The following is a 20,083-nucleotide window of genomic DNA, read 5'->3' as shown; positions in this document are numbered from 1 at the left end:
GTCAAACTGAAGTGTTTACACTGTCTAGGCAGAAAAAGGAAACTATTTTCTTTAAGATACATTACTCTTTGTTTCCTTCTAGAACTCTGTAAAATGAAATATTACAACATGTGGAAGAGGCTTTAAACCACTTCCCCTATATTTAAGCACTTCACATAATATACCATAGATAGTAATTAGCCCATTTATATAGAATGTGGTTTTACTGTTTTAAAGAAATAATGGGTAATACAATCTTTCTCTACACTGAAAAGAGAAGACAGAATTATGAGGAAATAAATAAACTAAAGAGTAACCTGGAAGGGAAACAGAACACTCACTGCTCAATTACTTCACTGAGATGTTAAGAAAAAAGTCAAGATGAAGGGAGGAGCACTTTTATTTACTACACAGAATGGAATATGATGTGGCAGGTTCAAATAACAACTAGTCAACACTTATTTGATATCTGCAAGGAAGAGCAAGCTAAAAGATAAACAGCCACCTGCTTTGTAAGTACCTTTTGTAATTACAAATGCGCTTTACCTATTCAACTCTATTTTGTTACAAACACATAAAAATGTATTTCCTGAGCTGGAAGAAAATCACAAATATCTTTTGCTGTAAAAAATAAAATCAGCATAACTACAAAAAACAACAAGAAAACCCCTATTCAGGCTCCAAATATTTGGAAATAAGAATCATTTAGATCTGAAGAAGTTCCATTACATACTATAGACATAAAACATGAATGAATTAGACAAAGCCTCAGATACTGAACAAGAAGAGACTCTAGCAAACTAAATTCCAAACACATTGGAGGAAACTGTGACGAAAGAAATTGCTTTAGGAGTTGTTACAAAAACAAAGCCTTCTTCACTCAAGATAATCTCAGATTCACTGCATCTTACTTGGTAACAGTTTAAAGTTAACACAATCATGTTCAATAGATGCAACCAGCTTCTATTGTGCCCTACACACAAAATACTCTCAAGCAAGCAGACTAAATATTAGCATTGCAGGTGCATGTATGTATATATACACATATCACATACATGTGAGTGCATATGGTGTTTCAAATGTCACTTTCTTCAGCATATAACAATATATTGAACAATAACCAAAACCAGCAACTGGTCTTTGAAATCTTTAATTGTAACTTCAGAAGAGCAGAAAATTTCTTTGCCAAAAGCAAAGCTGAGTTTATAAACCAGGAAGAACACTCTTAAACAGAACAGCAGTAACACTGAAATGATACTTTGAAATCCATTACATTTACCTGAATTTAGTAACAGCATATATATAGATGTCTACAAATAGGCACATAATTTGCCTTGACATTAGTCTAAAACCAAATAGCTGTCATTTTTATACAGCTAAGAAAACTCTCTCGACCTAATAAAAGTCTGAGGTTCAGTTCAAAAATAACAGCACAATAAAACATTAGGCTGCCATCTAGCGCCTATGTTAAACATCACCAAATACAAACATTTCAACTTTAGCTTGTATTTTAAAATATTACTTTTTGCAACTAGCCTAGCACTTGCTGTAATCAGAACATACATTTCTAAACTATGCATCTAAAAGACCTTCACATACACAAGACAATACTGATAATGCAAATACAAGCAACTTGATTAAAAAAAACAACTTAAAAAAAAATCAGTAACCATAAATCAACTTCAAGTTTTAGAAAATACAGAAAAAAACCCCCAAAACATGAATACAAATGCTCCTTTTATTTTAGGCTACACTTAAAGCTTATGCAATCATCTTTACTGTGAAGTAGCAAATTTTATGAAAGAAATTAATTCTATCCAATTTTTGATGTCTGTGCCAGAAAGGTAAACTAAAAATTTTATGTATTAGCAACTTCTTAGTACTGATGTGACCAGAAAAGCAAGGCTGAAAAGCAAGATGTAAAATTTCTTAATATTCTGGTTGGTTTTCCTCTCCATGTTTTACTCCCTAAGATTCTTCAGAGGAAAGAAAAGAACACACTTTATTCAGGGATCTTTTCAGCAAAGTTTTCCATGAAAATAAGGAAAACTTTCATTGTTAAAAAACAAACAACTTCTGTTTCAATATCAAAGAGCCTATCAAAAGACATAAGCCAAATCCAAAATTTTAAAACAATGTTCAAGTAGATGTTAGATAAAAGAACACAACTATAAGGTAAGGTTACATCTGTCCTTTACTAACCTGAATATGCCTAAGTGGTGCTGTTATCAAACTGTTGTGTCTGAAGGAAGCAACGATGACAGTTAGTGACTGCTGGTAAAGCTTAAAGGTCCCACACACACCTTTACTTTGGCTAGTTTAGATAGAGACTTCTATTTTACAGTGGCAGAAGTCATTAGTAGTTCAAACAGCACTGAAAGGCCATAAAATGAAGCACACACATAAACGGTAAAACATTATTTAAGGGTATCAACACCTTTCTCTTGAATCGACTTACCGTAAGCCATAGCAAGGCAAAGTGATGAACCGGAACATTGCCAGAAAAACTCTCAAAGGAAGCAGGGTGAACACATACAGAAAAGCATCCAGGCACAAAAAGATTCCAAAAAACATCAACTAAATTACAAAAATAAAACAGAAGTATGTTAGTAGTTTGTAAAATTTACAAAAAGTTTATAAAGAATTGTTATGAAAAATACATTTACATAAGACTAATTAACCAAATAAGCAAAATATTCTCACTTGTTCAATAGCTGAACTGTAGAAAAATTAACATGCTATGCATTTGAAGACTATTCAGCACAAATTCTGCACCACAAGGTCCAAGCAGGGAAGGCTTCTGTAGACTTTCACAGCTCACTGAACTTAGTCTTTATTTAATATATAAACTGCACTTGAACGTAACTGTAGCTCATTTTCCAGGAGTGATTTTTGTCTACAGTTACAAAAGTTCATGTTTTAACCTTAGGGGGAAAAATCCACAGAGCTGTGTGTAAATGTGCAAAGCCATTTTCTGCCTACCTCCTTTTTCAATCTTATTTCCTCCCCCCAAAAATTTTTCTATTACCTTGTAAATTTTCTATTGCACAACTCATTACAGCTGTGGTAAATCTCCTTCAGAGAATAACCACCTTTTTCATACAAAGAATATAAAATATGAAGAGGTAAACTTCCAGTTGCCCTCAGTTTGAATGTTTTATCCTTAATTTACAGAAACATTAAAGCCATTCATTATGGCTACAAGCTAAGCAACTTTATGATAATTTAACTAGACGTAAACTCTACAGTTCAAAAGCTCCTATATAGCAGACTCTCGCCACATGACATTTCTTCTTTATCTGCTCTTTAAATGATTCTGTGGTTCTACCTGAATGCAAGTCTAGACATATGCTCTTATGCTTCTGTCAGACCATGAGCTAGTATTTTTTTCTCCAAGGATAATCCCATAGAAGCCATCTTAACTGCCTACACAACTAAGACTAGCAACATCTAAGCAGACCTAGATATCCATGACGGATATGCATTTACATATGAAAGTTGTATGTACTGCTGATGGGAAAGGAAGATACTGGGGTGGGGGTGTAAACCAAAGTACAAGTAAATTACTTTTATCTCTAACAATCCCTTTGCCTTTCAAAGTACCTTCTTTGTTAGCTTGTGCAATGGCCAGTTCCATGTCCCTTGAACACTCTTACACCTCATGCATCCTTGTAAGTTTGAAAGCAATCCTACAGACTGCACTCCAGAACAGCAATCCACAAGCCACATAAGATGACTGATTCAGGCACAACAGCACTGCCATCATCCCTGAGTTTTTACTTTCCCTTATAATATTATTTCAACCAATTCTGCAGTGGTAGAATACTTCAATACCATCATGATGTTAAGGTCTCTCTCATGATATTCGCTCATTCATCTCTAGTACAATTTCCTAAAATTTAAGCATTTTGAGTTGTTATTCAAAATTATTAGGAGCAGTGGTTACATGAACTGTGGATAAATTTCTGCACCGCATTAATATGCCATTAAGCTACCTATTTCTTTTAAAATAACTTTTGAACTAGCTGTCAAATATTCAAGCACTGAAGATGACTGGAACTGAACACTTACTATTTTTAAACTCCTTAACCCAAACAAAACAGAAAGCCTGTCATTTTGCATGTGTTCTTTGAGGACATCTTTACAATCTCGAAAACAACACTACTTTTTCTTTTAGATTTAGACGGACTTCTTCTCTGTCTGAGTGTAATGAAGTTTTTTCACATTCTATAAGCTTGCACTAGTATTTGCAATTATTGTTTAGTGTACTCATTTTCCCAATGTTTTTACCACATGCACACAATGAAATATAATCAGCGCTGAACCTTCTACTCCTTTCTGTAAACATTGTTTTTGCTGCTCCATTCCAGATATTGAGGAACTAACAAAAAAGCCTACAGTGCTTTTCCATCATCATAACTGTAATTTAACAAAGGAGCACAAAGTTTAATTTTGAGATCAACTGGAAAGTGTTACCTTAAGATGGCAGGAATAGAGACCACCTTCTCATTTAGTGTAAGTAACCTACTACAACAAAAAGTTTCCACTGAAAAAGCATAAAATGCTTGAGTGGAAGTAGCGCTTACATTGTAAATTATCTAGTTTCTCTAAATAAAAAAGGAGTACTCAGAACAACAACAACAAAAATACTACCCTTTGAACATTACATCCCTCTCTAAAATTATGGATGTTAAATAAGTGCCTATTTAGTAATACCTCCCGAGATTAGGCTTTGATAAATTTACTCCAATTTATTCTCACTCTACCTGATTATAGTTTTCATTCTTATTCTGCAATTGATCCTATTAGGCAGTGAACAAAACAAGCCATTAAGAAAATTCTTCCCTTCCTTTACTAGTGTCTCACATGCTTTATTTCAAGTAAGAAGATTTTTGTATCACGTAGCCAAGTGGTTTCTGCAACAGGTGATGATCTGTACAGTATTTAGTAGATTTCTAGGTGCTCAATTTGATATAGTTAGTATATATACTAACATGGACTAAGCCAATGCAAAGAACTAAAAAATTATTTCATAATCTCACAGTAAAAAGATAACCATCGCTTTTTAAATCTCTTTATTATTCAGTGTCATAATATTTCATATTCAAAGTACAAACTGAAGTTCGATTTACCATGTATAACCCATCAATTGCACCATTTACAGCATTAGTATTATTTATAAAAAGACTGGTGGATATTACATGTTCTTACACACTGAAAGTTTTATTGAAAAGCTGTGGTGATGATCCCTCAGAATAATTTCTGTGCCTAGGAGACAGCACACAATAATCTACATAATTAAAATGGAGATGATGTAAAAATGCTGTATCATTCAACTGAGTCTCTACCATAAGTAGAATAATCTATCATAAACTGGAATGGGTAAATACTGAGGATGTGAAGACACCATCCCTGGACACGTTCAAAGCCTCCCATCCTGAACAACCTGTTGTAGCTGACAGAGCTTTAAGCAAGGGCATGGACTACGGCATCTCCATGGATCCATCCCAATCTCATTCATTCTGTGATTTTCTGCAGTAACTGACTGGCAATTTAATTTGGTTAAGCCAGGCCTCATCATGGCTGAAGGATGAATTTAATGATACTGATGGGGGAAGATGAGTGCTACTGACCAAGGGAATCCTACCCACCCTTCCTCCCTCCTCCACTGCTCTTTCATCTATAGTTATAAAGCTCCCCTTCTGTCCTTGTGTAGACTCTGCATTCTCAAGAATATTGGCTGAACAAGCCAGCTCACTATCCTACCACTCAGAGTAAAAGTGAAAACACTCAATGCCGAATTAGGAGCTGATTTAAGTCCTGGAATGGTCCAACAAGCAGCACAGCTCATGCAAAACAGGCAGTATGCATAAAGCAGGAGACTATAGTGGGAGAAGAGTGAAACAAGCTTCTTCCTTCAGTGTAAGTTAAATTGATTTAGCCCTACGTAACTTCATCCCTAGAGATTTTGGGAATTTTATCAGTATTAATTTTAATGTTGTCATTACACTGCAGGCTAGCCAAACCTTATTACCAATGTTGCCTTACTCATCATCCTTGAGCATACTGCTGCTGCTGCCACCTCCCAAATCAACATGGTTAAGCCAGAATAAAATTGGCTCACTGCAGGGCCAAAATCAGATCGAAGCTGACATAAAGGAGGTAACAAGAATCCCTCATGAAGGGCCATAACACTGGGACAGAGAGGGAAGATGTGGTAAACAGTGGCAAGAAGCAAAATAAAAGACTATGAAAACCTTAGAAAAACTCATCTGTCACCATATTTTTATACGACTGGAACTTTCCCACCCTCAGAGAATTTTACACTGGAAAAAAATCTTTGGAACAATTTTTTTTGATGTAAAATTACATTTTGCTGTAAAAACGTTTCTTTTGACTATTCCTTTAAGTATCAGTGACATCTTTATATTTGAATTAATTTGTCATCATCTGCACTTGTTTGTCTCTGCTAATAACATGAGCTGCCAGTAGCAACAGGTAAACAGGCAAAAAAACCCTGAAACAAAAATGTTTAAGTTAGTAACGTTGAAAAATAATCATTATAGAGGTTTACATCTTGTTTTTGTAGAAAAAATGTTTTAAAAATAAATAGTTCTTTAAATAATTTATTTCAACAGATTTCATCTCTAAATTGAATCAAATGTTAAAGCATACTTCACCTTTTCCAGTTCTTTTGGTATCCGCATGCAAGTGTACACTCTCTCTCTCCGCTCTGTGTATTTTGCTTCATTGTGTTCAAGGAAATAACCTCTTGTCAGCTCAGCACTGATGAATCTCAGCAATGAAAGATCTATTCAGAAAAACACACAGGAAGAAGACACTTCAGGCATGACCTCCAGAGGGTGAGAAGCTGCTATACTTCTGTTTCTTATTACTTTCTACATGTTTCACTTATATGGCTTCTAATACAAAAGGTTTCTGCTGATGTTTAAACAACTTTGTATGGAAGGAGTTATAGGAGATGCAAGTCCGGTGCTCTCCCATTCATTTCCCTGCTGCCTCCCAACAAACAAGCTACTTTTCCCAGGCAGACATCCCACTTATACAAAACATTACTCAAAGTCGCTACACAAAATGCAATATGCTGAGTGAATCTAATCCTCAATGCATTAACAGTCCTCCCAAATTTACTAAACTCTTATTTTTGACCTCTTATAAGCTATTTTCTCTCCTAGTAACATTAGCAACTTGTTCTTTATTTTAAAGAACAGCTTTCTGCAAGAGCAAAATGCTCACAGATACCTGATCCCAAGCGATTCAGTGCACAAACAGTACAAGCACACTGAACCTTTGGGGATCAGGTCTTTCACAACCAAAAAGCCATCAAGCACGTACAGGTCTCCTGGGTTTTAACGGCTGTAGGTAAATAACCTGAAGGCTGACTGACCTGTGTTTAAGCTGCTCATATGGCTTCTGAAAAAGACTTTGTACAGAGTAGTCTTGCAAAATTAATAATATATGAAATTATAATTATGAAATTCAGGCTGTCAGCACAGGAAGGTTGAACTTAAGTTTCAACATTCACTGACAAGGTCTGACATTACCACCTCCTTGTAGCACTTAAGAAGTGACAGAATACTACAATGAAGTCCAACATCTCTGGTTATTGGCATTTTAAAACAGAAACTTTTCAGTGTTCACAGAACACCTAGAAGATGAAAATCACTTATCTAGACAAACAGATGAAAAGCTACAGACACTTACTGTGATACAAGCACATGTTACAAATAATAAATTCCAATTTTAGCCAAAGTCTTAGGGACTAGAGGAGGGGGAAGTAACCTTGCATGGTAGAATGCTCTACATTTTTCAGGACAGGAAGAGGCTGTATATCCTTAGTAAAACGGCTTAGGTAACAGCTGTTAAAAGGGGAATGCAAGTACTGACACTGTGTGAAGAATTCACCCAAAACTGTCTGAGGCAATGCCTTCTCAATATCCACCATGTCGAAGATGAAGACTTTAACAGTAGCCAGAATATTAGGAAGAGTTTTAAGGCAAAGAAGGAATCAGCTCAAGCAGAAGTACAAAAGAAGCAAAAGAGGGTGTGTTTACAACTTTCATTGCCTTGGGTAGGGGGTATGATTAGAACTCGGGAGGATTACAGGCACTTTGTTGTTTGTGGGGGTGCATTAATATTCTCTGTATGTCCAGAATTGTCATTTATCATGTTGCTGATACTGATCACAGCTCTATAACTCATTAACTACCCGTTAATTATGTATTGTTAATAAATCATGATTTCCTTTAAACTATGAGAACTGAACCTTTTTCCCATGTATGAGCTTGTCACTGGATAGTGATTTTGACTGATCCACTTCTACTAAGTATGCCAAAACCACTTGAAGCCTTAAAGGCATTTATTTTAAAACAACGAAAACAACATGTTGCTTAACGAGTAGTAAAAAACTAATATTTATGTATAAAGTTTCAATCAAAGTTCATTCCCTGAAATAATGGCTCAGATCTCTAGCAAACTTGTTTTCTGGAATCTTCCTTTGTAACACTATCAGTTGTAACTTTTTTGGTTATGACAATTCTTCCTTGTTTAAAAACTTGAAAGTAAAAAGAGATATGTATAAGCACACCAAGTAACTACTCTTAACTGCCCAGGTGTATTTTCTTCCACCTCAAATAAACAACCTTCTCTAGCTTAGAGATAAAGCAGTCTCAAACAACTGAAGTTTCCTGCACAGTAAATACATGCATATGGGCAACCGCCATGGAGTAACTTATGGGTCCCTGCCAACTTCAGATATTCTAAGATTTTAGCTAATGAGCTATTTGTTCCCACCCCTTCTTACCTCACACAAACTATTTTACAGGGCTGTAGCTGAAAACCAAATGATTTTAAGTTTTCAACACCTTAGACTTTCATGTCCTAGATATTGAGGGATAATCAATCCTCATGACTGAGGCTGATCAATACACAGGCTCCAGACTGTGACTGCAAAATCATCTCTCCAGTGACAGAGGATGCACTGGAGAGGGCAGTCATTCAGCCACCTCCCTTCTGAGCACTTAATGCCACCCAGCACCAGCCTCAGCTCTGCCAGCTGTGAAACAGATTAGTGGCTGACCCTGTAGGAAAAACACAGTAACCAAAAGAACAGCATGAGACATCAAGGCAGAACAAAGTAATAAATCATTTCAAAAACAGCTTAATTCTACTATCAAAGCATCAAGCAACATTTTCTTTTAAAAGTAAACTCTACCTCCCACTTCAAATTCCTTCCCTACTTCAAATACCCCTCTTTTGCAGTCAGAAAGTTTTAGACTGTGGCCCAACCTTAATCTGTTCAAATAGCATACTCTTAATGCTTACAGCATGCTCAGTTATCTCCACACCTCAGGACAGGAAAGCATAAGCATCTTCGAAAAACATAAAAGGACAATAATTCCTTCAAGGTAAGAAGATAATGATTTAACTAAGTTATAGTTCAATGCATAGCTGCATGAAGGATAACCATTAACCAGAAAGGAGAGGAAAAGTTGTGGAAACATGAAATGCAATGCACTTCAGTAAGTTTCTATGATATAATCATAAATTTAATCCTAAACACAACAATTCCAGGCACTCACTTCATTCCTGTCAATCCTAAATACACCCTTCTTCCACAAGCATGCCAATCAATCAATCAAGAAAATATATCTTTAAAAAAGTATTCTCTTCTCCTCTAATCAACTTCTCTTTACAGTACCAGTCCTGCTTCATCAATGTGAAGAAAACCCTACTTCTATTATTTAATACATTGCTACCCTTAGGTGAGTTAGAATTTTTAGTTACTCAGTCAAGAAGCCCGTTCTTATGTTTTCTTGCCATGAAGTGTCAGAGAGCACCAAAGATTTTTAACTATTTAGAAATTTCAAATCAACTACATGAACATAGTTAAGTATTCTCCACCATCTCCAATAACAATCCCCTTTTCATGAAGTTATTTGTTCAGTTGTTTTTCAGGCACATCAGTATGTAACTTGATCATTCTTTTTTTTCACCTCAAAGTAATTCATACTACTACAATCAGGCCAATTCCTTTATAACTACGGAAATTACATCAACTTTATGTTCTGCAGTGTTCATCAACACCCCAGAACTTCAATCAATGATAACGCATGTCCGACGAGGTAACACATAAGAAACAGATAGCACACCCATCAAACTCAGAAGGAAAGCATTCAATTGTTGGCACATAATTAAAGTTAAATCCTAATTCCCTTTTTCTTTTTTTTTTTTTTTGATAAAGACTTGGGTTATCACATTCAAGCGAAGACTGAGGGAGAAAGCCTTGAAAGTTTAACACTTCAGGCACTTTCCAAATTTTCAGCGAGCTAATCAATTAAGAATACAGTGCTAATAAAATTATTTATAACCTTACCAACATTAAATTAGTCCTGACAGACTGACAGTTTTTACAAAAATGGCAGGGCTATTTACAAAAATTACTTGGTAGATATCTGAAATAACCAGTTGAAGTGTGAATGGAAACATAGCTGCAGATTGGTAGCAAAGGCATGACATTTTCCCTTATTTTTCCTTATAAATACCCAATTGGTAAGTTTCATTTACCTTAAATGACTTTTAATAACCCGCATACAACTTCAAAGCTCTAACGGCATCGTTACTACCAGCAGCAGAGACAAAGCCCCCTGTACTCACAGCTGTGAGCGTGTAGCAAGAACTGCTAAGACGATGAAACATTTCTAGCACTTCAGTAAGAAAGGTGAGCGAACCCGCAGCCTCCCGGCCCGCGAGGCTCGGGAAACGCGGGGCCGCGGTCTGAGCGGCCCCTCTCCACTCCTGTCACCCAGCGCGCCCGCTGGAACCGGGCAGGTATCGAGCCAGACAGCCTGAGTCCACCTCCAGGGCACAACACACCTCCACGGATGATGCCCGTGCTGCTTACAAACCTCCTGACCAGCAGGAGTTGACAAACTGCGTGACGGGGCACGGGGACCCGTCCGCCCGCGCTCCCGTTCCCCAGCCGACTCGTGCGGAGAGCCGGGACACAGCCGGCCACGCCGAAGGGCTCCACCGCACCGACCCTGCCACTGCACGGACCAAACCCACGGGCAGGGGGTGAGGGAAGGCTCCCTGCAGGCCGCCCGGCGCTCCCGGGGCCCGCTCGGTCCCGGCGCACTTTCTGAAGTCGCTCGTCCAAGTTCGCACGGGCGGGCGGTGGCGCTGCCAAGAGCCGCCCGCCCCGGGCAACACCGCCACGGCCACCCCGGTCCCCCGTGGGGGCCACCCTATCCCGAGGCCCCTGCTGCCGCGAGGAGGAGGCCGCTCGCCCCTCACCCGGGAGGCTCCGCTTCTTCTTCCTGCCCCGGTCGCTCTCGTAGAAGCCCAACGTCTCCGTTCGCTGATGCGGGGACGGCTGCCCCGGGCCGGCAGCGGGCGACCGCGGCTCGCTACTCCCCCAGAGAGTTTTCGGCTCCCCGCGGCCGCTGTCCTGCCGCCCGTCGCGGCCGCTGTCCTGCCGCCCGTCCCCGCCGCTGCCCGGCGCGGCGGCGGCGGCGGCGTCGGCCACGCCGGCCATGTTCGCCGCCCGCTGCGCGCCCGCCGCCCCCGCGCCGCGCGCCTGCCGGTGACTCATCACCGCGCGACAGCCGCGGGCCCGGCCGCGCGCCACTGCCCCGCGCGCGGGGGGCGGAGGCGGGTGGGCCGGCGCGCCGCCATCTTGCCGCCGTTAACTCCTCCGGCGCCGGGCTCCTTTCCCAGCGCGTCCTGCTGCTCCGCCCCGAAGCTCCCCCTGGCTCTGTGGACCCTGCAGGCACAAGGCACCAGGTTTGCGTAGGGGGACAGACCTAGCGGGCCCCGTAACGTTGTTCTCAAAACGCGTGTGATGGTCACGGTTTCACTCCCCTCCCCCTTACCCACGGGCAATGGGACAGCAGCTCAAAGCAGTTGCAAACAGCGTGACTAAACCTTGAGCCACGCAAATAAAGACCTTGTTCAAAAATGGAAAGCGACTGGTCAATTATTAACTTCAAAGCCAGCAAGGTTTCAGTGAACTGCGGAGCACTAGGTGGCCTGGGCCGAGCCCTTGAGGTCACAGCCCGGCGCTGCCCCGGCTGGGGCGGCCCTGGAGGGAGCCGCGGCTGCCGAGCCCGCCCCGCCCGCCTCGCACGGAGCTCAGCGGGCCCCGCGAGGCTTGAGGAGCCTGCAGAGCTCGGCGAGCCCCACCATCCCGAAAAACAGGGCCCGAAATCGCGTGGCTCATGAAGTGCTGGAAATGCTGTTTGTTCTGGCAGCGTGGTACTGGCAGTGATGAGGCTTGCCAAAGACCATACTAGTGAAAAATAATTGTTCCTGCCACGGACTGCTTGTAATTTGTACACAAACATGATTATAAGAAGCAGGCAGCTCAAGGTAGCCGTGAAGCACTTGTTTGCAGGAATTTGCATGGGCACGAGGACAAAATACCTGGCCTGAATTTCAAGTATGAGTTCTCCTTCACATTCAGTTCTCGTGTTCTTATCATACATTCACAGGCCAGTCAGCTTAATATTTAGCCACTCGCCCTGGGAAAACAAAGAATGCTTTATTCTTTCTTTGGAAGGCCATAGTAGTCTTGGTCTATGACTCTTAAGTTAATTGTACAGTTGTCTCAAAGAGCATTTCAGGCTTTGGATAGACTGGATGTGCCCGTTTCCATTGCCATTAGTAGTGCTAAATGCCCCAAATCAGGAATTTTCAGGCCAAATCTTGTATTTTTAATCCAAATTTTGTATCCAGTCCAATTTTGTATTCAATCCAATTTTTGTATCCAAACCCAAATCCAAATCTCCTATATTCAGGCGGTGGAGTGCTTTTTGCAGACAGTGATATGGTGTAATAAGAGTATCATGCAGGGGGCTAACAGTGATAGCTACTACACTACACATTATCAGTCTGGAGTTTCATCTTTTCTCTTTAGATGTAAAAAGTAGTTGGAAAAATAGGATGCAGAACAAAAGCTCAAAAAAAGAACTGAAAAATTCTCTCAGCTGGTGCAGTCTATACAAAGTTACATGATGCCTTGAGAGATGTTCTTCTCTCCTTTCAACTCTGTATAAAAGTTTTATCCAACCATAAGAAGCATTGCATGATATTTAAGGACAACAAATTGTCACAACCTCGTTATCAGTCGTACTGAAAAGAAGGTTCTTGCAGCATCAAGCATCATCTAACATCTTATTCGGGCCCACTGAGAGGCTATCCAGTGAGTTTCTGGCACGAATTGTGACAGCACATACATTTTTCTCTTCAGGGGTTAACCCAAGACAACCTTGCCTAGTTTACAAGATCTTCAGTTTTCTGCTTGAAGTAATTCAGCTGAAGGCACGATAATATTATGACTGCAATACGGTTCAGCTAAGAAAGCAGTCTACTTCTGACACTTCAAAACCACATTGAGCAGGTATCTTTGAGTTTCTACCCATGGAGTCCTCTGCATTTTTTTTTTTCTGTATTTACATACAGTTTATAACCATCATTTGCAGGATTTTTAGTATGTTGTTCTTCACATGCAAATACATGTGTATTCCAAATATTACATGTGATATTTTGGCATGGTGGGCTCCTCTGGAAGGTCAACTCAACTGCAGCAAAAACCAGTGTTTAGGTATTTGAGACCTTGAACTAGCCAAGACAGAAGAGAAAAGTCGCCTGGTGAGAAACATTAGCAGTGTTCATACAGGAAGTAGTGGTTCATTATGATATCTTCTGTTGGGAGTTATCTGGAACCATCTGCTGTTTTGGCATAAAAAGCTGAATTTTTTTGCCTTCCATAGCTTATCTGCTTTGAGACATGCTATCGAGTGACTCTGCAGCAGGTCAGAATCTGCTTTACAGTTTCATAACTGTTCACAAATCTTTTTCCTGAAACGATTTTCTTAGAACAAGACACAGCCCTGTCAATGTTCCTACAGCTGCAGGTCCACCTTTTCCCCCCAAGAGATAATTAGCAGGTAGGGAGGAGAAAGAGGATTGTTTCAAAAAAATTACTGTCTCCCAGGAGAAAAACCCAGTTTCATTCATAGAACAGCAAAAACCACTAGGATAGTGAATACAGAAGCAAGGGCTACTTAAATTGTATTAGAAATGTCAGTTCTATTGATCTTTGGGGCTTTCTTTGCACAAGCTACTTAATTTTTTGGCTTAAGTTTTCCATACATATAGTAGACTAATGTTTAACTACCCAAAAGGTATCTTACACATAATCATCACAGAGGAATTTTTACTAATTTGATATTGGAAAAGTTTTCCTAGCACTGTTAAGTATTAAAGCCTTTATAGTGTGTCCAGCTCAGCTGTGCTTTAGTCCCTGAGTACTCATTGCTGCAACTACTCTCTCTCCTAGTGAGGAAGATTCTTTTATTCTGAAGAACATTTCACATGATTTAAAACTCCTCCTTTTCTGTAGTGGATTTTTTTCCCCCCACACAACTCAACAAAAAGTCTCTAAGAAGAAGACTCACAAAACGCATAATAAGGTTTTTTTTGTTAGAGCTTTTTGCTGGTAGAACTTTCTTGTCTTTTCAGACCTTGCCATCTATGTCATTCACCCCCACCAACTCAGACATCCCTCTTATGAGAGATGATATATCAGTGATGTGTGTTAAAAAGAGGTAAACTAAGATTTTATTTTTAGATAGTAATAGAAACATGGAAAAGATCTATCACCAAAATTACATTTCATGTGAGAAGTAAATTGTGGACATAGGCTAGGAAATGTGAAAGAAGTCTAGAGAAACTCATTGTTCTGCCCCAAGCAGAGTTAAGTGAAACAAGAATACATTAACTAACGATAAAGAAGAGGCAGGTGTTAAAATGATGATAATAACAATGCACTACTCATAGCAGTGTGAAACAGTTACGAGTAACTGCAATACTCGTAACTGTGTGAAAATATCTGCTTTCTTTCCATTGTAAGCTTTTTGTTACTGGTGCTCAAACTTCTTTAGACTTTGCAATATTATACAAAATAGACTAGATACTAAAAATGCATGGTTTAATTATTTAATTTCTTGAGTCTCCTGCAAGAATTATCTTGAATTATGATCTTCAATGTGATTTTCAGTATTTTTTCATTTTTAAATGTCATTGCCGTGTACACCTTTTGTGAGGAGGCAAGTTAACAAAACTCATGGTGAATTCAAAGTGCAATAATGCTGATTTATTTCCACAATAAAATATTTTTGGCCCATTTGGTAATATAAACAATTTATTTTGTGTTGGGTTTGTGACTTTTAGTTCATCAATACACTTATTATGTGGGTGCATATTCATTCTTCTACTAAAGGCAATGCATCTCTTAGCAACAACTAATATTAACAAACTTAGTTCTAAATCTTTCAGAGTTGCAGCTGTCATATATTTGCAAGGTACAAAAGTATTGGTTGGAAATATAATCTAATTCTGTCTCAGTCAGTTGTGTTTGGTAGCTGAAGTTAAAAATAGCTGTTTACGCCCACAGGAGAAAAATAGAAAAATCCTGTAAAGACTTTTTCCTCCATTTTATATTCAACATCTAAGCAGCACATTAATTTTGCATGGGATAATCTTCACATATGAAAAATAATCAGTATAAGAAATTGTCGTATTTTCTTAATTTTTTTTTTTTAATCTCAATAGAAAATACACAATGCCAGAGTTTAATGTATTTTTTCCTGTGTTGTAAGCTCACTAAAGATTAGGTTGACTCCTAGGTAAGCTTAGGGCATTACTCAACATCAGCATGTCCTTGAATAATGAAAGTACAAATCATGTTATGCAATAGTACAGTACCTGAAAGTCGGGTTTGACTTCTCACTGGTACATTTCCATTGTTTGTTTGCTTTGGATACCTCATTATATAGAACAGGAGCTACTGCACAGTTAAAAATCAATGGTGCTTTCCAGTGGCATCATGATTTTCCACACCCGCCATCTTTGAAAGTTTTGGAGAAATAGTTCTTTGGAGATACTTTTATATGGCATTTTTTCCTGGGACCGTAGTTCAAGCAGAACTGAAGGGAAGAGGTACAGAAAGTACAGTATTACAGGTTTTTAAATGCATGCACATATTATCCTAAAAAATAAAATTGATAATATTATTTGATTTTTATTAAGACTTCTAAGAGCTTCCTAGTGTAATATTTTTATATCTCTTTTGCTGTAAAAAAAAAAAAGTCTTGAATTTTTTTATCAAGACAATACTTTTTGTGTGACAGTGTTTTCCTGCCCGTGACCTGATCTCCATTTCTCAGTGTCAGGATTTCTTCAGGTTTTATATCTTGATCAAAATGCCACAGCTAATACTTAAACTGCTGCCTCTGTTGGAGTGCAGATATCTGAACCTCTGACAGCTTTTATGTAAGAAAAGCAACAAAGCGTCTTTTCAACAGCAGCGTCACTGAACTCTGTGATGGGGCATTTCCCCATGAAATTGAAAGTAAAGTAAAGTTTGAAAGTAAAGTAGTACCAAGATTCCTAAGTCTCTTCAATTCCAAGCTACTTTTATCACAACCTTCACCCTGAGATGCTGGAAGGAAGGTTTTGTAATCTTTTCTCTTTTTTTCACATTATGTATCTGTATCTGCATAACATTCAAAGATGGCTCTATACATGACAAGATAGTTTTAAGTGTTATAAAATAAAAGTTCAGCTGCCTTTGCCTCCATCTTCAGCTGCTTCCTCAGGAAAGCTAAGCCAGACATGGTGTGAGAGGACTAGGTGGGAGAAAATCAGTGGAGAAAATGCAGATGGAAAAAATGGTTTTAAGGAGCTCCAAAAGTCAAGAATTAAGAAGAGGAGAGCACCTGGAGAATAGGGTCTCAGCATCTAAACATGAGTTTCCTGTACCTAAGAATGAAACTTCCAGTATCGTACAGAAAGTGGCTGGTGTTTCATTGAGGTGTCAGAAAATAAGTTACCTCTAAAAATGGGTTTCCTAATGTATGAGTTTCAATCTAACAGTCTTCATATTTTTTGGGTCCAGGGAGCAGAAGTGAAATGCCATATTTAGAGTGTCTGAGATTTTATGTCTGAATTTACAATATGTGTTTTCAGTCATGCCAAACCCAAGTGGAGATGGAAGTCTCCGTTATAAGAATCATTAGCAATCAGGTTTGTTCTAAATGTCCTATTGATTTTAATAAGTTGAAATCTCAGCTCAGCAAGAGGATTTCTATTATGATAATGTATGAACATGTATAGGTATAGATATGTAGTTATGTATAGGTATACATACATACAAGCTTTGTGCCTAAAATTAGGTTGTGAGATCTCTAGATCTTATTTCTCTCTCTTCTGGGAAACATCTCTACTGAGAAGAGAATTCAAATGTGTTAGATTTAAACATAAGGATAACTGTTTTCTAACTTAAGGCAGTAAAAGTCATAGAATTACAGAATAGATGAGATTGGGAGGGACCACAGTGGGTCATCTGGTCCAACTTCCCTGCTCAAGCAGAGCACGTGGCGCAGGATTGCCTCCAGACACTTCTTGAGTATCTCCAGTGAGGGAGACTCCACAATCTCTCTGGGCAACCTGTTCCAGTGTTTGGACATTCTTCCTCATGTTCAGGTGGAGCCTTCTGTGCATCAGTTGCTGCCCATTGCATCTTTTCCCATTGCTTGGCAGCACTGAGCAGAGCCTGGCTCCATCCTCCTGGCACCCTCCCTTCAGATACTGACAGACATTGATGAAGTTCCCTCTCAGTTTTCTCTTCTCAAGGCTGACAAGGCCCAGGTCCCTCTGCCTCTTCCCGTAAGAGAAATGTTCATGTCCTTTCACCTCTCTAGCCCTCCCCTGGACCAGCTCCAGGAGCTCCAAGTCTCTCTTGTCCTGAGGAGCCCAGAACTGGACACAGCACTCCAGATGTGGCCTCAACAGGGCTGAGCAGAGGGGCAGGATCCCCTCCCTGCTGGCAATGCTCTTCCTAATGCACCTTAGGATACCATTGGCCCTCTTGGCCACAAGGGCACTGGCTCACAGGCAGCTTGTTGTCCACCAGGACCCTCGGGTCCTTCTCCACAGAGCTGCTTTCCAGCAGGTCAGATCCCAGCCTGTGCTGGTGCCCAGGTTTATTCTTTCCCAGATTAAGGACCCTGAACTTGCCTTTGTTGAATTTCAGATGGTTCCTTTCTGCCATCTCTCCAACCTACCCAGGTCCTTCTGAAGGGCTGCACAGCACTCAAGGGGATCAGCCCAGAACTCCTCTCAGCTTTGTGTTGTCAGTGAACTTGCTGAGGAGGCATCTGGGCTTCATCCAAGTCACTGATGAAGTTAAACAATCCTAGGACCAGTACTGAACCTCGGGGGACACCACTCATGACAGGCCTCCAGCTAGTCCCCGTGCCACTGATTATCTGGGATCTACTGTTCAGCCAGTTCTCAATTCACCTCACTGTCCACTCATCCGGTCCACAATTCTTGACCCTATGAGGGTGTTGTGGGAGACAGTGTTAAAAGCCTTGCTGGAGCGAGAGTAGACAATATCCACTGCTCTCCCTTTATCCATCCAGGTAGTTGTTATCCCATGAAAGGCAATCTGTTTGCCCAAGCATGATTTCCCTTCAATGAATGTATGCTGCGTACTACTGATCACCTTCTTGTCATCCATGCAAATAGAGATGGCCTCCAGAATGAGACACTCCATTGCCTTTCCAGGGATAGAGGTGAGGCTGACTGGCCAGTAGTTCCTTAGGGCCTCCTTCATGTCCTTTTTGAAGACCAGGGTGACATTTGCTTTCTTGCAGACCTCAGCCACCTCTCCTGATCTCCATGACCTTTCAAAGATGATCATGAGTGGCCAGCTCTCTCAGTACTCATAGATGCATCCCACCAGGGTCCATATGTTCTTCAAAAATGTTGAGCCTCCTGTAGGACTAACTGGATCAATTAAGAGGTTCTGGGACACTAAGTTTAGATTTCTGTTTGTGAAAATCATGGTTCATTTCGTAATTATACTTGCACATGAAAACTATGAACTATAGCATACACAGAAAAGGAAACGTATTGCTTATAAATGTATGACTAATGGCTTTGAGATCAAATCTTCAGTTACTGTAAGTCAAAATAAAGTAATGACCTTCGCTGGACTCATGCAGTGTTCATGAGGTTAGGACTGGTTTTGAAATATTTGAAGTTGGAAAGGATAAATGTTTTATTGTTTAATTGTTATTTGTTATTTAAACGATGCTAGAAGAGGTACACTTAATCCACTATGCACAATATATTGGGGGTGAAAAACCTTATACAGAACTGCTTTTCATGAACACACATACTGTTTTTATATATATAAACACAAAAATGTTTATTTACATATATATGACGACAAAATGCTGAAAGCAAGGTCAACTTTATTGTTTTAACATTAAAAATGTTCTAAAATCCGCCATTCTCTTTCAGGAAGGGGTTCCGTGCCATGTTTTTTAATAATACTTATCCCTTTAGATTAATTTTTGCCTTATTTATTGGTTTTGTTATTAACTCTTACAATCCAATTGTCAAATGTGAGAACAGAATTTGGATCAAATTCAACTCTAAATAAATTTCAGTAACACCAATATAGTCTGTATGATCTTTTATAAGTTAGTATGCAGGTGTACAGTTTTGATATATTCACAAATTATGTCTATCAATATATCAAATTGTGTCTATCAATAGCATAGTTAGAGCATCAAGGGAGTGATTTCTTATGTGCTAAAGACCCTCAGTAGCAGCTTGATGAGATAAGAACCCATCATCAACTGGAACTCAAAATTTCCTGTCCTTTTTTTTTTTTTGCCCAAGTTTTATATTTTAAGCAGACAATTTTAATTTGGCAGGCTCTGTACAAGTCCAATTATCATTTGGAACTGCAGGAGGATTGCTCTACTTTGATGAATAACAAGATGCACTGTAATGTATTGGGATTGCTCTTTCATCCCTGACAGTTAATAAAGAAAGCCACTTGACACTGAAAATGCTTGATATATTCCTGCAAAGTAACCCTACCTGCCCTACATTTGCATCAACTAGCACATTGACTAAATATGTCTTTCCTTTCCATTTTCAAATTGCTACTGTTGGGAGGTTCTGTAATTTTCAACAATTTATATGCCCCAGAGTCACATTT

General features: G+C 39.4%; 1 protein-coding gene across 3 annotated transcripts in view; it reads right to left on the bottom strand.

Annotated features, from left to right (window-relative positions):
• Positions 1–11,573, bottom strand: part of TAPT1 (transmembrane anterior posterior transformation 1) — a 51,137-nt gene extending 39,564 nt beyond the window's left edge. For 2 of the 3 annotated variants that reach the window (XM_039550819.1, XM_039550820.1), the window contains exons 1-3: positions 11,296–11,573; positions 6,660–6,790; positions 2,438–2,556 (exon numbers count right to left, since the gene is read on the bottom strand). In XM_039550819.1, the coding sequence (XP_039406753.1) occupies positions 2,438–2,556; positions 6,660–6,790; positions 11,296–11,536 (491 nt within the window). In that variant the 5' untranslated portion in view covers positions 11,537–11,573. Of the gene's footprint in view, positions 1–2,437; positions 2,557–6,659; positions 6,791–11,295 lie in introns of those variants that run through there. The other variant, XM_010401869.4, reaches the window with a different exon arrangement.
• Positions 11,574–20,083: the final 8,510 nt, after the last annotated feature.

Source organism: Corvus cornix, chromosome 4 (assembly GCF_000738735.6).
Source record: "Corvus cornix cornix isolate S_Up_H32 chromosome 4, ASM73873v5, whole genome shotgun sequence".
Lineage (NCBI taxonomy): Eukaryota > Metazoa > Chordata > Aves > Passeriformes > Corvidae > Corvus > Corvus cornix.
This window is presented reverse-complemented; position numbering and strand designations above follow the sequence as displayed.